Source organism: Haematobia irritans, chromosome 3 (assembly GCF_050003625.1).
Source record: "Haematobia irritans isolate KBUSLIRL chromosome 3, ASM5000362v1, whole genome shotgun sequence".
NCBI classification, from domain to species: Eukaryota; Metazoa; Arthropoda; class Insecta; order Diptera; family Muscidae; genus Haematobia; species Haematobia irritans.
The window spans coordinates 78848229-78861985 of record NC_134399.1 but is presented as its reverse complement, the minus strand read 5'-3'; the positions used below and the strand labels follow the sequence as shown (position 1 = coordinate 78861985).

General features: G+C 31.2%; 1 protein-coding gene across 1 annotated transcript; it reads left to right on the top strand.

The window, feature by feature from the left end:
- Positions 1–250: 250 nt before the first annotated feature.
- obst-A (obstructor-A) lies at positions 251–12535 on the top strand. Its single transcript, XM_075298972.1, has 4 exons — positions 251–457; positions 11194–11388; positions 11455–11658; positions 11733–12535. Exons 1-4 carry the CDS (start codon positions 403–405, stop codon positions 11993–11995), a joined length of 717 nt encoding a protein of 238 aa, XP_075155087.1. The 5' UTR covers positions 251–402; the 3' UTR covers positions 11996–12535.
- Positions 12536–13757: the final 1222 nt, after the last annotated feature.

Genomic DNA, 13757 nt, shown 5'->3' with positions numbered 1-13757 from the left:
GGAAGAAACCAGTAAACCGCAGAGTAAAAAGAAGAAAATGAACCGCATTGCAAAAACAACGATAATCAAATGCATACACATACGTTCAAATGAATGGGCGGACGGACGATCTAGCAATTAAACCCGGTATTGTGGTTTTTTCAATATGCGCATGCGCACGCGCAGTCCCGGCTTACTTACACCCCATCACTAGCAGTAGCAGTAGCAGCAAAAGCAAAGTTTTTGAGTCTTCAAAAGTAAGAGTTGCTGCATGTCAATTTGTAGTTTCAGTTTAACCATCGTTCAGTTAGGACGTCGTTTTGTATAAACTGATTCGCAAAAATCTAGAGTGTGCAGTGTGGTGGAAAATTTTAATTTAAGGACAAATCGTGCCAAAATATAAACAAAACAAATCAACACAAAATGAGGCAATTTATTGTGTGTACCATTGTGGCCGCTTTGTGCGTTGCATCTGCAAGTGAGTGTTAAGAAATTTTGTACAATTTTTTTTTTTGATTTTTTGATTGTGATGTGGTGGCTTCCTTTGCGAATTGCATCAATGGCAACTGAAGTTACGAAGATGTTGAGAAAAACAAAAACATTTTACCAATTTTGGATTACCACATAATTTGTATAATTTTTATTTTTCTAATGAAAATAATTGCACATTTTTATCAATCAATGTGGATGGACAATTTGAAAGTGCAGATAAATATGTGAATAAGGAAATTGTGGTGGCTTTTCAGTTTTATAATAATTTGTTACTCAATTATCGGAAGCGATGAACTATATATTCCTTTTAATATTTTTCACTGTGTATGCTTGAAAAGTATTAAGAATAAAGCTAAGATTTCTGTCATAATATTGATCGGGAATTTTTTTGTTATGTCACATTCTGAGGATATTAAACACTAAGCTTGCTGGGAAGTATTTATACTTCAATCCTAACTTGTTAGAGATCTCCCCATTATCATATCAGAGATAGCTGACGTCTTGAAAACAATAATCAACAATTTTTTCGGTGTCTTCTCAATTCTAAAAGGACATCAATTATTTGCCATTCAAATAGCATTTCACACAATTTGAGTTTCCAGGTTGCAACAGATATACCTACAGATTATAAACATTCTGTAAAGTGTACGGTTGTTCCTTGCCAAGTCATCTGCTCTGCAGCCTATTGTCATGTTTCTATGCCTTGTATAAATATTGAACTGTTCAGTCATATCGTTGAGAAATTTGCTACAGTCTATGACCGAAGAGGCCACGGAGTCTTTCTGAATATATAATTTTGCCAATATTTGTACACCGAAAAAAAAGTGAACTGTTTTATAGGAAGAATGTACTACCTCGCACGAAAATTGAACTAAATTTTACTCCACATTTTGAGATTTCTTATTTTGCTTTAATTCATATTGAACTTATGTGTACGGTCATTGAGGTTTATACTCACGTTTAGTTCATAAAAATTTTGAGACATACTTAAAAAAGTAAGATTTCATTAAGCTTTGGAAAATTTCGAAAAAAATTATAAAATATAACTACAAGCAAATAAATTTTTTCCTATAAAAATAAATTAAATTTAGCGTTAGTTTAACTACGGATTTTTTTTTCTGTGCAGAAGTGTTACATATCAGCTACACTGAAAAATCTGGTCAAATTCCAAAGATTTTCCTTAAACTTTCAATAAATTATTTTGAATATGGACATTTGCCTTTAGAATAATTATTTTGGTATTGTTCCCGAGCCAAAGATTAATTTAAATTATAAATCTCTTTTAAATTTGATTTTTGCGTAATTGATAATTTTTTTATTGGTTTAAAGACCCCAAAAGCACAATTTCAAATTTCTAAACTCAGACAGGACTTCAAGTACAAATTATGCAATGTTTCAAGCAAAAATCGTCTTTAAAATAAAATATTGAAAAAAGAGTATGCCACCATTGGTTTCCATTAATGTTGTAAGGAGAGCAAGAAACTATTTTGCTGCACAGAGGGGAACTATCATGTGTCCTCGTCTAACATATCATGCGTTCTATGTTTAAAATTAAAAGTTGGACTTAACTCGGATAGGGTCTTCAAAGTCTGGAAAAACACGAAAAAGCTGAATAATTCATACAATGGCGTCATAGTTACAGGCTTGAAATTTGTATATACAAGGTGACTGATAAGTAATGCCACAAAGAAAAGCGCTATATTTTTGCATTATTTTCCAAATCCGAAATAACGTAAAATTTTAGAATCAGTTTGTTGGAATTGCCTATCTTTGACACGAATTAGGTTAGGTGTTGTGGCAGCCCGATATTCCAGGTTCACATAGACTATTCCTGGGAGCCACCGTGGTGCAATGGTTAGCATGCCCGCCTTGCATGCTAACCATTCGATTCCTGCTTCGACCGAACACCAAAAAATTTTTCAGCTGTGGATTATCCCACCTCAGTAATGCTGGTGACATTTCGGAGGGTTTCAAAGCTTCTCTAAGTGGTTTCACTGCAATGTGGAACGCCGTTCGCACTCGGCTGTAAAAAGGAGATCCCTTGTCATTGAGCTTAACATGGAATCGGGCAACAATCAGTGATAAGAGAGAAGTTCACCAATGTGGTATCACTATGGACTGAATAGTCTAAGTGAGCCTGATACATCGGGCTGCCACCTAACCTAACCTAACCTATAGACTATTCAGTCCATTGTGATATTACAGTAGTGAATTTCCCTATTCTATGTTTAGTTCAATGACAAGGGCTCCGCTGTTTATAGCCTTATCCAAATGGCGTTCCACTTTGCGGTGAAACCACTTAGAGAAGTTTTGAAACTGAGAGGGCAACGCCAAAAACTTCTTGGTTTTTGATCGAAACTGGGATTGAAGCCATGACTCTTTGTATGCAAGACGGGCAACGGGCATAACCATTGCTCCACGCGAGCTCCCAATTATGGACTTTATAAAGCCCACAAAACCATCACATCCTGCACGAAAGTAGCTCTGCGGTTTTTTGAAGATGATGGCGAAGATGATCGACCCTTTTATTATTAGTACCAACCATGCTATCCAAAATGAACCAACGGATTGAGTTCTTGATTAACACGTGTTGAGTGCAATGGTGCTGAGTTTTGGTGGAATGCATACTTCAATTAGGAAATTTTCCCGATAATATTCGGCATTTATTTTGATCCCTCGGAATTTATTATGATCGGTGAATCGAAGTAATTTCTTGGCTCTTTTTTGTGCTTCACTGAACTCTTGCTCTTTTTGAAACATTAATGGCTTTAGTCCAATTTCATTTGTCAAACGGTGTTGCCTCCGTTCTTGCGTTATGTTCAGCTCACGAGCAAGTTTTCTACCATTGCGGCATGGATTTCGATCAACTCTGGCCTTTATGTTTGTATGATGAAAAGATTGTATTTCAAATGTTTTATATGATTTTAAGAAAATATTTTGCTTGTCTAAAATTTCGTGCCTCAGAAAAAAACTCTTCTTTCAGTGTATGTATGTTTTTTAAATTTTTGACATATAATTTTCTAAATGTACGAGATTCGGCAAGGCAAACTTCCTTGATAAATGACATTTTTTTTAAATTATTGTCTTTCAATTAATAATCGTATAATTGGATTAAATATACATTAGTTTCCTCTATAGCATCAGTATATAACATATGCATTTAAATTTTTAATTTTTTAATCCAACAGATTCGCTTATTTCTATGGAAGATTACTCTCAATTCTACCGAAAATCTATAATTAATGAATAAAAATACATAAAAACTATTTATAAGATGACTTCTGGTTATATGACATTTAATTACTAACCGGTTGCCACTACTTTAACTGATCTTAAATTTATGCTAATTAAAAATGCACATCGTTAAACTATATTTCGCAATAATGAACTTGAATACTGGAAGTGTATTTTTTTTTGTTGGTAGTTCGGTTTTATTTATTTTGGCCCAAATAAATCAAAGAAATTTATGTTAATCAGATTGACATTGGCCTCAATCTTTCACAGTGCCCATAGACATAAAAACCAATTTCATATAATACCAGTCAAGTGAAAACAAAATAGATTCAAATTTCAATAATAATGGACCAAAACAAAAGATAAAAAATTCCCACATCATTGAATGGCATTTGAAGGAGTAATAATAATAAACAACAACAAAATAAATACAATTATTTTTTTACACTCAAAAAAATTTTGAACTCTCTATTTCACTAAAGCCAATTTAACTTTTTTTTAGTTCATGGAATTATTATGTTTGCAGAAAGTTTCCTTTATTCTAATAATTTTTGCGTACGTTAATTAACTTAACTAAAAAAAAACTGGAAAAAATTATACACAAATTAAGCATAAAGATTTACTAAATTCGTATTTCCATAGTTCATTATTTCTTAAAATTTGTAAAATACAAATGCGTGTATCATGAACTTCGTATGTCACTAAAGACATTCTTGCAATTTTGAACTCCAATTTTTTCCTTCAAACTACAAAATATTCTTTAACAAGTGAAAAGAATTAATTATGTCTAATAAATTTTCTTGAATTTGTCGAAAAATATTTACTTATTTTTGTGATATCGGCGTGATACCAGCGGTTGTAATACTGTTTAGTTAAAATTTTCTAAAAATATTCAAAATTTTCTTCCTGGTGGGTTCACAATTTTTTCAGTGTACAAATACACTCAAAAAATACGAGTAATATAATATCCAAGTTTTCTTTTGGATTTTTTATGCTTGGTTAAGAACAAAAAAAAACATTCTCCGAAACGAAATTTTTCTTTGTAATTATTATTTATTTTCCTCACAACGAAATTTTAGATAAACGAAGTTTATTTCGGTTTATCATTTACAATTAAAAAACAATAAAAAATTATATTAGTTTACAGTCATTCATAGTAGTGGAGGTACTTATAGCATATAAATGTTTCCATAAATTCCCTTCCGTTATTTTACTATTGTCTGTGATCATTGTTTGACTAAAATTTCGCTTCCGGCAAAAAAAAAACGTATTCTTGTGTGTGTAATAACCATATGGTATTTTCATGGAATGCAACCGGTAAATTTACACACCCGTTAAATTCAAAAAACAAACAAACATTACAGAGTCTACATATTTCAGTTATGACAAGGTGTCATTCTGTCTGCATAAAGCGATAAAAGCTCATAAATGTTTAAGTTGATCCAACGAATTGGTGGTTGCTAACAGAATGCAATTGATTTGCTTTTTATATCGTTGTGCTAGAAAACTTGCATTAAATGCCAAAGTTTAAACTTATTAATGTTAAATTACCTAAACAAGTTTTTGTTGTTATTAATACAACAGCAATGAACATTGTCTTTGCCATTAGCTTTTATTAATGTTAGAGTTTTTATCGTTCAAATAGAAATGCTTGCTACCGGTAACTATGAACATATTTAAGTCTTCAAAGAATTCAAAAATTTAAACTATTCCTGCCTCAATAAATACACCCATAGAAAAATTATTATAGTGCGGTATTAAAAAATAATACAAAAACGGTATTGGGTTTAATACAAACCCGGTATTTTTTAATATATGTTAGTTTAATAAAACACACGCAACAAAGACTTTTTTCTTTAATGTATTTAATATATAAAATACATACATATACCTCATTTTTTTCATCTTATAATTTTCTAAAAGTTATTCTCAAGTTATTCACTAAATTATCTGCCCCATCGCAGGCACTGCATGTCTCAACTTGTTTGCTGTGAGATTTGGAAATCTTTTGTATGTCTCTTACGCATCTAATGAGAGAAGAATGCCGAATTAACAAAAATTAATAATGTTAAAACATATTATACTTACCAATGCTTCACAAATTTAGTTTTTTGGTGTCACGTTTTCCAAGAAAATATTGTAATTTGCTCGCCTACTTACTTTATGTGAAGAAAATAAACTACCAAGGCGACCAATTAGTTTTTAGCAACGGCGACATATCATATATTATGGAGATGTGATAGTTAATACCATAATAATACCAGATGTAAATGATTTGATATAATGTGGTGTCAAAATTGAAAAGTAACTTGAACTAAACTATAAATAGCAAATGGTAATGGCCACGTACCGCCTTTTTTCCACCAGTGTACTGCATCACAACAAGGAGAAAAGATTAAATTCTCTGCTGTTATAACCAAATATTTTTGGTTTTAAAGTTAGCAATTTATTTGAATAATAATATTATGAACGTTAAAGTAGTTAGAAAAATCGGACAAAAAATTTAGTTCCAGTCACAGATAATCATGTTGAGCAAAGGCATACTGACCAAAGATTAAAGTCTTTTAAAAAATTGATGTTGTGAAAAAAAAACAAGTAAGGAAAGTCTAAAGTGGGGCTGGGCCGACTATATTATACCCTGCACCACTTTGTAGATCTAAATTTTCGATACCATATCACATCCGTCAAAATTTTAAGTCGGCTAATGCACTATGGTGGAACACAATGTTAGTAAAAAACAAGTAAGGAAAGTCTAAAGTCGGGCGGGGCCGACTATATTATACCCTGCACTACTTTGTAGATCTAAATTTTCGATACCATATCACCGTCCGTCCGTGTGTTGGGTGCTATATATAAAGGTTTGTCCCAAATACATACATTTAAATATCACTCGATCAGGACAGAATTTGATAGACTTCTACAAAACAATGTTAGTAAAATAATGCGCAGGGTATAAATATGGGAAACATTTAAATCTGAAGCAATTTTACGGAAACTTCGCAAACGTTTATTTACGATTTATAGCTCGATATATATGTATTAGAAGTTTAAGAAAATTAGAGTAATTTTTACAACTTTTCGACTAAGCAGTGGCGATTTTACAAGGAAAATGTTGGTATTTTGACCATTTTTGTCGAAATCAGAAAAACATATATATATGGGAGCTATATCTAAATCTGAACCGATTTCAACCAAATTTGGCACACATAGCTGCAATGCTTATTCTACTCCCTGTGCAAAATTTCAACTAAATCGGAGCAAAAAATTGGCCTCTGTGGTCATATGAGTGTAAATCGGGCGAAAGCTATATATGGGAGCTATATCTATATCTGAACCGATTTCAACCAAATTTGGCACGCATAGCTACAATGCTAATTCTACTCCCTGTGCAAAATTTCAACTAAATCGGAGCAAACAATTGGCCTCTGTGGTCATATGAGTGTAAATCGGGCGAAAGCTATATATGGGAGCTATATCTAAATCTGAACCGATTTCAACCAAATTTGGCACGCATAGCTACAATGCTAATTCTACTCCCTGTGCAAAATTTCAATTAAATCGGAGTAAAAGATTGGACACTGTGGTCATATGAGTGTAAATCGGGCGAACGATATATATGGGAGCTATATCTAAATCTGAACCGATTTCAATAAAATTTGGCACACTTGACTACACTACTAGTTGTATTCCTAGTGCAAAATTGCAACCAAATTGGGGTAAAACTCTGGCTTCTGGGACCGTATTAGTCCATATCGGGCGAAAGATATATATGGGAGCTATATCTAAATCTGAACCGATTTCAATGAAATTTGGCACACTTGACTATAGTACTAATTGTTCTTCTTGCGCAAAATTTTAAGCAAATTAGGGTAAAACTCTGGCTTCTGGGGCCATATAAGCCCATATCGGGCGGAATATATATATATATATATGTATGTGTTTTGGCTCAGAATAGAACCCTATTGATTTTGGAAGAAATCGGTTCAGATTTGGATATTGCTCTTATATATATATATATATATATATATATATATATATATATATATATATATATATATATATATATATATATATATATATATATATATATATATATATATATATATATATATATATATATATATATATATATATATATATATATATATATAAGAGCTATATCCAAATCTGAACCGATTTCTTCCAAAATCAATAGGGTTCTATTCTGAGCCAAAACACATACTTGTGCCAAATTTGAAGTCGATTGGACTAAAACTGCGACCTATACTTTGATTACAAAAATGTGTTCACGGACAGACGGACATGGCTATATCGACTCAGGAGCCCACCCTGAACATTTTTGCCAAATACACCATGTGTCTATCTCGTCTCCTTCTGGGTGTTGCAAACATATGCACTAACTTATAATACCCTGTTCCACACAGTGTGGCGCAGGGTCTAAAAAAACAATCAGAAAGTCTACCATCTTTTTATAGGACCGATTTTCCCATTACACTCAGAAATGTTCTCGATTTTATTGAATTAAAGAGGCATCTCATAATATCTATGTATATCTCTTGAGATCTAAAAAAAGGCATTTTTGAGATCTAATCATAAAATATTTTTTCTGTGTACGGTTCCAATTCCCTACATAGAAAAAATATTTGTTGTTTTCGATCTCGAAATTAATTTTAATTTCCTTAATCATAGAAATGATAATATCAACGTCAGCTAAAAAATTAATATAGGTCCAATACCTTTATTGTTAGTACCTTCCACTTTTACTATTATAGTTTATTATGGTTTTAAATTTTTAATAAAAAAAAATAATTGTATCAATTGTTTTTAATATTCGTTTAAAAATATAATTGGAATAATTTTGGTGATATATTTTACGTATATAGGCTGGATTACATATTGCTATACGGTTTAAAATTTGGTTAGCTAACTTTACTCGAACGAAGCTTCGTGAGAGTTAATTTAAAATATTTCAGTTTAATTTTATTTATTTGTATTTGATTCAATTTTGTGTAAATTATTATTTAATCTATTTTTTTTTAATTAATTATATTAGTTTAAATTTAATCAAATAAAGTTAATATTAAAATTATTTCATTCATTTAATCATTTGAAAATTCATTTAATTTAGTTTTTGTATAAGTTTAATTTATTTAACTTGTATTGTACTCAGTAGTCAGTATCAAGTGCGGAAGAATTCTTTGAAATTCTCGTCTGTAAATATACCGATAGCAATATAAATGCTAACCTTTTTTCTTGGAATTCGAAGAAATATTATAAATAACAATAATAGAATAATAAATTGTCGTAAAAGCACATAAACCAGAAATGTTTCACCATTTCTGAGTCATAACTTGTTCTCGTGATGGTCTTAGCCCGTCTTATCTATTGCCACCTAAGAAAATGTCTGGTTATGCAATTTGCTTTGGTATTGGTAGCCTTTCAAGGTGTGTATGTGTGTATGTCTTACCACTTACATAGTTTGCTTTATAATTAATTTGTTTTCCTTAAAGTTCAAAAACATAGAAATTATTCCATTACACCATATACAATTATGGTAAGTAGTCAAAACTACTTACTACATTGATTTAATAATGAATTTCATCCACTTACCCACACCTTAAGTGAGGTATTTGTTTAGTCATCGGACCCGGTAATGAAGTCGAATGCACTGCCATACATGACAGTGGTATCGTGAGTACATATGGCATATCAATACCAGTTTTCATTGTTGCTCCAACTCTCCACCCCGACATACAGACACATTTAGCCCGTTTAGTTTTTCTTTAGCTGGAAACTGAATAACAATTGAGGTTAATGTACTTTTTGTTGCCAGTACAAATTGTTAGTTAAAAAATATCGATATCTAGTATATATATTTATCTATTTTGCTTGTATAGTAAAGAAAGTGAAATTTAGTTGTTTATGCAAATGACTTTGAGTTTTCAATAAACTTGTATATATAATTTTATATACTGATAGTTAGAAACAATTTCTAAGATCTTAGTAAAACATACGATTTGAAATAGAACTAATGTTATTGTTTTAAATAATATTAAATTTAATATATTAGGTGAATATTTATGAAAGTATGTGAAATGCTAAAAATGAGTTAAGCTCTTAGAAAGATTAAATATAGTAAAACGTATGATATTACCATTAAAACTTTAACTTTAAAATATATATTAGTTGGAAAAAGTATAAATTAAATATATTTATCATATCAAATTGAATATTAAAAAATATTAAATAAAGTTAATTAAATTAACTAAACCATTATTAACCAAATAAATTAAATTGAATTATTTACATACCATTAAATTAAATGCACAGAAAAAAATATCACGAAAATATTTCCAATTAAAAAGTTAATTGAAGTTGAAAAAAAAATCAATTAATAAATTAATTGATACAATTAACTTTTTAATCAAGATAGAAATATTAAGTTCATTAAGTCAATGATTGAAAATTTAAAAAAAATTTAATTAAAAAATTAATTAATACAATTAACTTTTTAATCAAATTCGGAAGACTAAGTCAGTTAAAGTAAGTGATGAATATTTTTTAATTTTGAATTATGATATGTGCTCAATCATGTTTTCTCCACCTTTATAATTATATCTATTAGGTTGTATCTGTCTTTCGAACTCTCCAACTATTTTCCATAATATTCTCTGTTTGCCTCGACTGGTCCTTATATAAATAATCTCATGTTGCCCTTGTTCTCCAGAGATTATCAAGGTGGATAGTATGTCTGCATTGGCCTATCTATGCTTATGTTTATCCAAGAAAACATCATTGGATTCAGGAGCAATTTTTGACCTACGGAACTGCGCCCAGCATCTATGAAGCTATCCAGTCCTACACTCAAACTGAACCTTATTTTAGTTCATGAAGATTAGTTGATTTTAGTTAAATGTGAACAAATGTTTGAATTTGAATATTTTTTTGCTATCTTTAATGACGGTATTAAAATTAAGAAAAAAATTGCATACAAATATAGTGCACAATTTTACTAAAAAATAAAATAGTTCATATTTTCCTAAAATGGGAGAAGTTTGCTTAAATTGAGTTTGTATATCTCTCAAATTAGTAAACTTTACCAACTTCGTATAGCACAAATCCCATTTTTTCCTTCAACATATGACATTTTCTTAAACAAGAGAAAAAAATTATTTTTTAATAAATTTTGCAATTAGAAAATTAGTTTAGTTAAAATTTTCTAAAATAAACCTAGATTTTCTTTCATTGTGAGTTCACTTTTTTTGGTGTAGGTATTTCAATTTATCAAATTAAAATATATTGTTGGCCAGGAATTTTGGGTCTATACATCAAAAAATCTAGTATGTTAAATCGATATATTTCAGTCATATTTCAGTTTTCTTAAAGTTCCGCCGCTTAGCTCAGACATTTACTATATAGACATTTAATTTCAAAATCAATATCAATGTAAATTAATTACTAATTGTTTCACTTCTTTTCCTTTTCCAGATGCCGCCTTCCAATGTCCCAAACCCAATGGACAATTCGAAGATGAACTTCAATGTGATAAATACTACGAATGTGAAGATGGTGTTGCCAAAGAGAAATTGTGTCCCGACGGTTTGGTCTTTGATCCATTGAATCGAAAAATCAACAAATGTGACCAACCCTTCAATGTTGATTGTGGTGATCGTGTTGAATTACGTAAGTAGCCTGAACTATTTCAAATGTAGGCCATACTAACATATCCTCTTTTTATTGCATATACAGAAGAGCCAAAATCTTCCAAATTCTGCCCACGTAAGAATGGTTTCTTTGCCCATCCTGATGAAACTGTTTGCAATATCTTCTACAATTGTATTGATGGTGATGCTTTGGAAACCAAGTGTACCGTGGGCTTGTATTTCGATGAATACAGCGGAACCTGTGTATGGCCCGAAACAGCCAAACGTGAAAACTGCATTGATGAAGCCAGTATGTGAAAATTTTGTTATTGTTTAGTAGATTGTAAAGTAATTCATAATGTTATTGTTTCTTGCATCTTGCAGAGAAATCAGCCAGTGGCTTCACTTGCCCCAAGGATAAACCAAAGACTGATGCCCGTGGTCAAGCTGTTACTCATCCTAGATATCCTCATCCCACCGATTGCCAGAAATTCTATGTCTGCTTAAATGGTGAAGATCCTCGTGATTTGGGTTGTCAAACTGGTGAAGTTTACAATGATGAAACTGAAATGTGTGATGCTCCCGAAAATGTTCCCGGCTGTGAAGATTGGTACAAAGATACCGATGATAAGAAAACTCGTCGTTAAACGATGAACTCACTCTCCCAGTCTTTTATAGAAGAGTAGAGATTAGTAAACTAAAATCATCAACTCGAGACTATTTTAGAGTGTGCATGTTTGGTTTTGCATACAAATTTAGTAGTCACTTAGGTTATTCCTATAGTTTGTAGTATTTCCAAATTATATATATATACATAGACCAACTCGTCCACCTATATACATTTCACTTATTGAATGGAATGGTGCATACATCTTTGCCACATCGCAGAACATAGTTCATAGTTCAATCGATGATTCACAAAACAACCAACACACAGAGAAAAAAAGTTCCATTTAACTTAAACTTTGACTGATCTACTAATTGTGAGATGTAATTTAAAAGTCTTTTTCTCTTCATCTCTGTATTCATTATACACTTGATTCTGTTTAATTCACGTACCAAGTCAAAGCTTTTATATACATTATGTACTCCTTATTGTCTTATCAAAAATTGTTTTTTTTTGTAAATATTTAAGATAAAACAAAACACATAAAATCTCATTAAACTATTTAAATTTTAATTACAAATACTTGCTGTACACTTTTCTTTCTTATTTCTTTCTCCTCCTGGGATCATTTCTATCTACACTTTCTATGGTGCTTGTTTATGGGTTACATACATGGGATTTCACTAATTTCGAATATGAAATAATAGCCATCTTAAGTTGCACAATTCTTCGCTAATGCACATTAAAATAATTTATAAATACTATGCTAAGATTTGTTTACTATATCCCTATCGATTTAGATTTAATAAGATTTTGCAGATTAAGAATGTATACACTTCTCAAGTTAGGTAAGGTTATGTTATAGTCCCAGTCTGATGCTAAGTTTTCCACGTGCCTTAATTATTGAAAACGTTCCCAGTCTCATGTCGGCTGACATACACCTAAGCCAATAGTCGCCTTGTTTTGAGCGCTAACTCATACAATTCATGATACTCCTTTTCCAGGAACTCTCAAGCTTTATTCATATTTTCAAATTCTTAAGTTCCAATAGATTATATTGACATCCTGATACTTCAGATGTACTTAAGTTACTCTTCCATTCTGGCTTAAGTTAACATATTCCACATGACTTCATTCTGTAAAACAGCACGTCCCCAAAGTTTGGATAGGGTGAACAGGATATACAATTTTCTACGTATTCATGTTGGCTGAGATACACTTAGTTTATTAATCGGTTTATTGTGGGATCTAGCTAATCCAATTCATTATACACATTCCGTATTCCAGAAGCTTCAATAATCTTTCCATGATTGAAGACATATATCTTCAAATTCTTGAGTTGGGGTAGGTTATAGTCCCAAATGACCAAACCCAAATGACTTGATCTTTTAAGCGATAAGTCGCCAATGTTAAGTTATGTCAACGCAGAACCCAGTTTTCTAAGTGCTATGTTGCCTGAAATATACCTAAGCCAATATTGGGATTGTTTTGCGCTCTAGCTCATCCACTTATCTTATTCTAGGAACTCTTGAGCCTCATTTGTCTTTTCTAGAATGAAACTATATAACTTCAAAATCTTAAGTTTCCATTTGCCTTAGTTCTTTAGAAAGATAAGGACCTATGGTTAGGTTACGTTAGGTTAGAATCTAGTTTTCCCATTCCCATGTCGGTTGACTTACACCTAAGCCAATATTCTGCTATATTCATCCTTTCCTGGCTGAGAACATATATCTTCAGAATCTTATGCTTTACTCTTACACCCCTAAGTTAATATTTCTTAAGTGCCTTAGTTTTTAAAATCG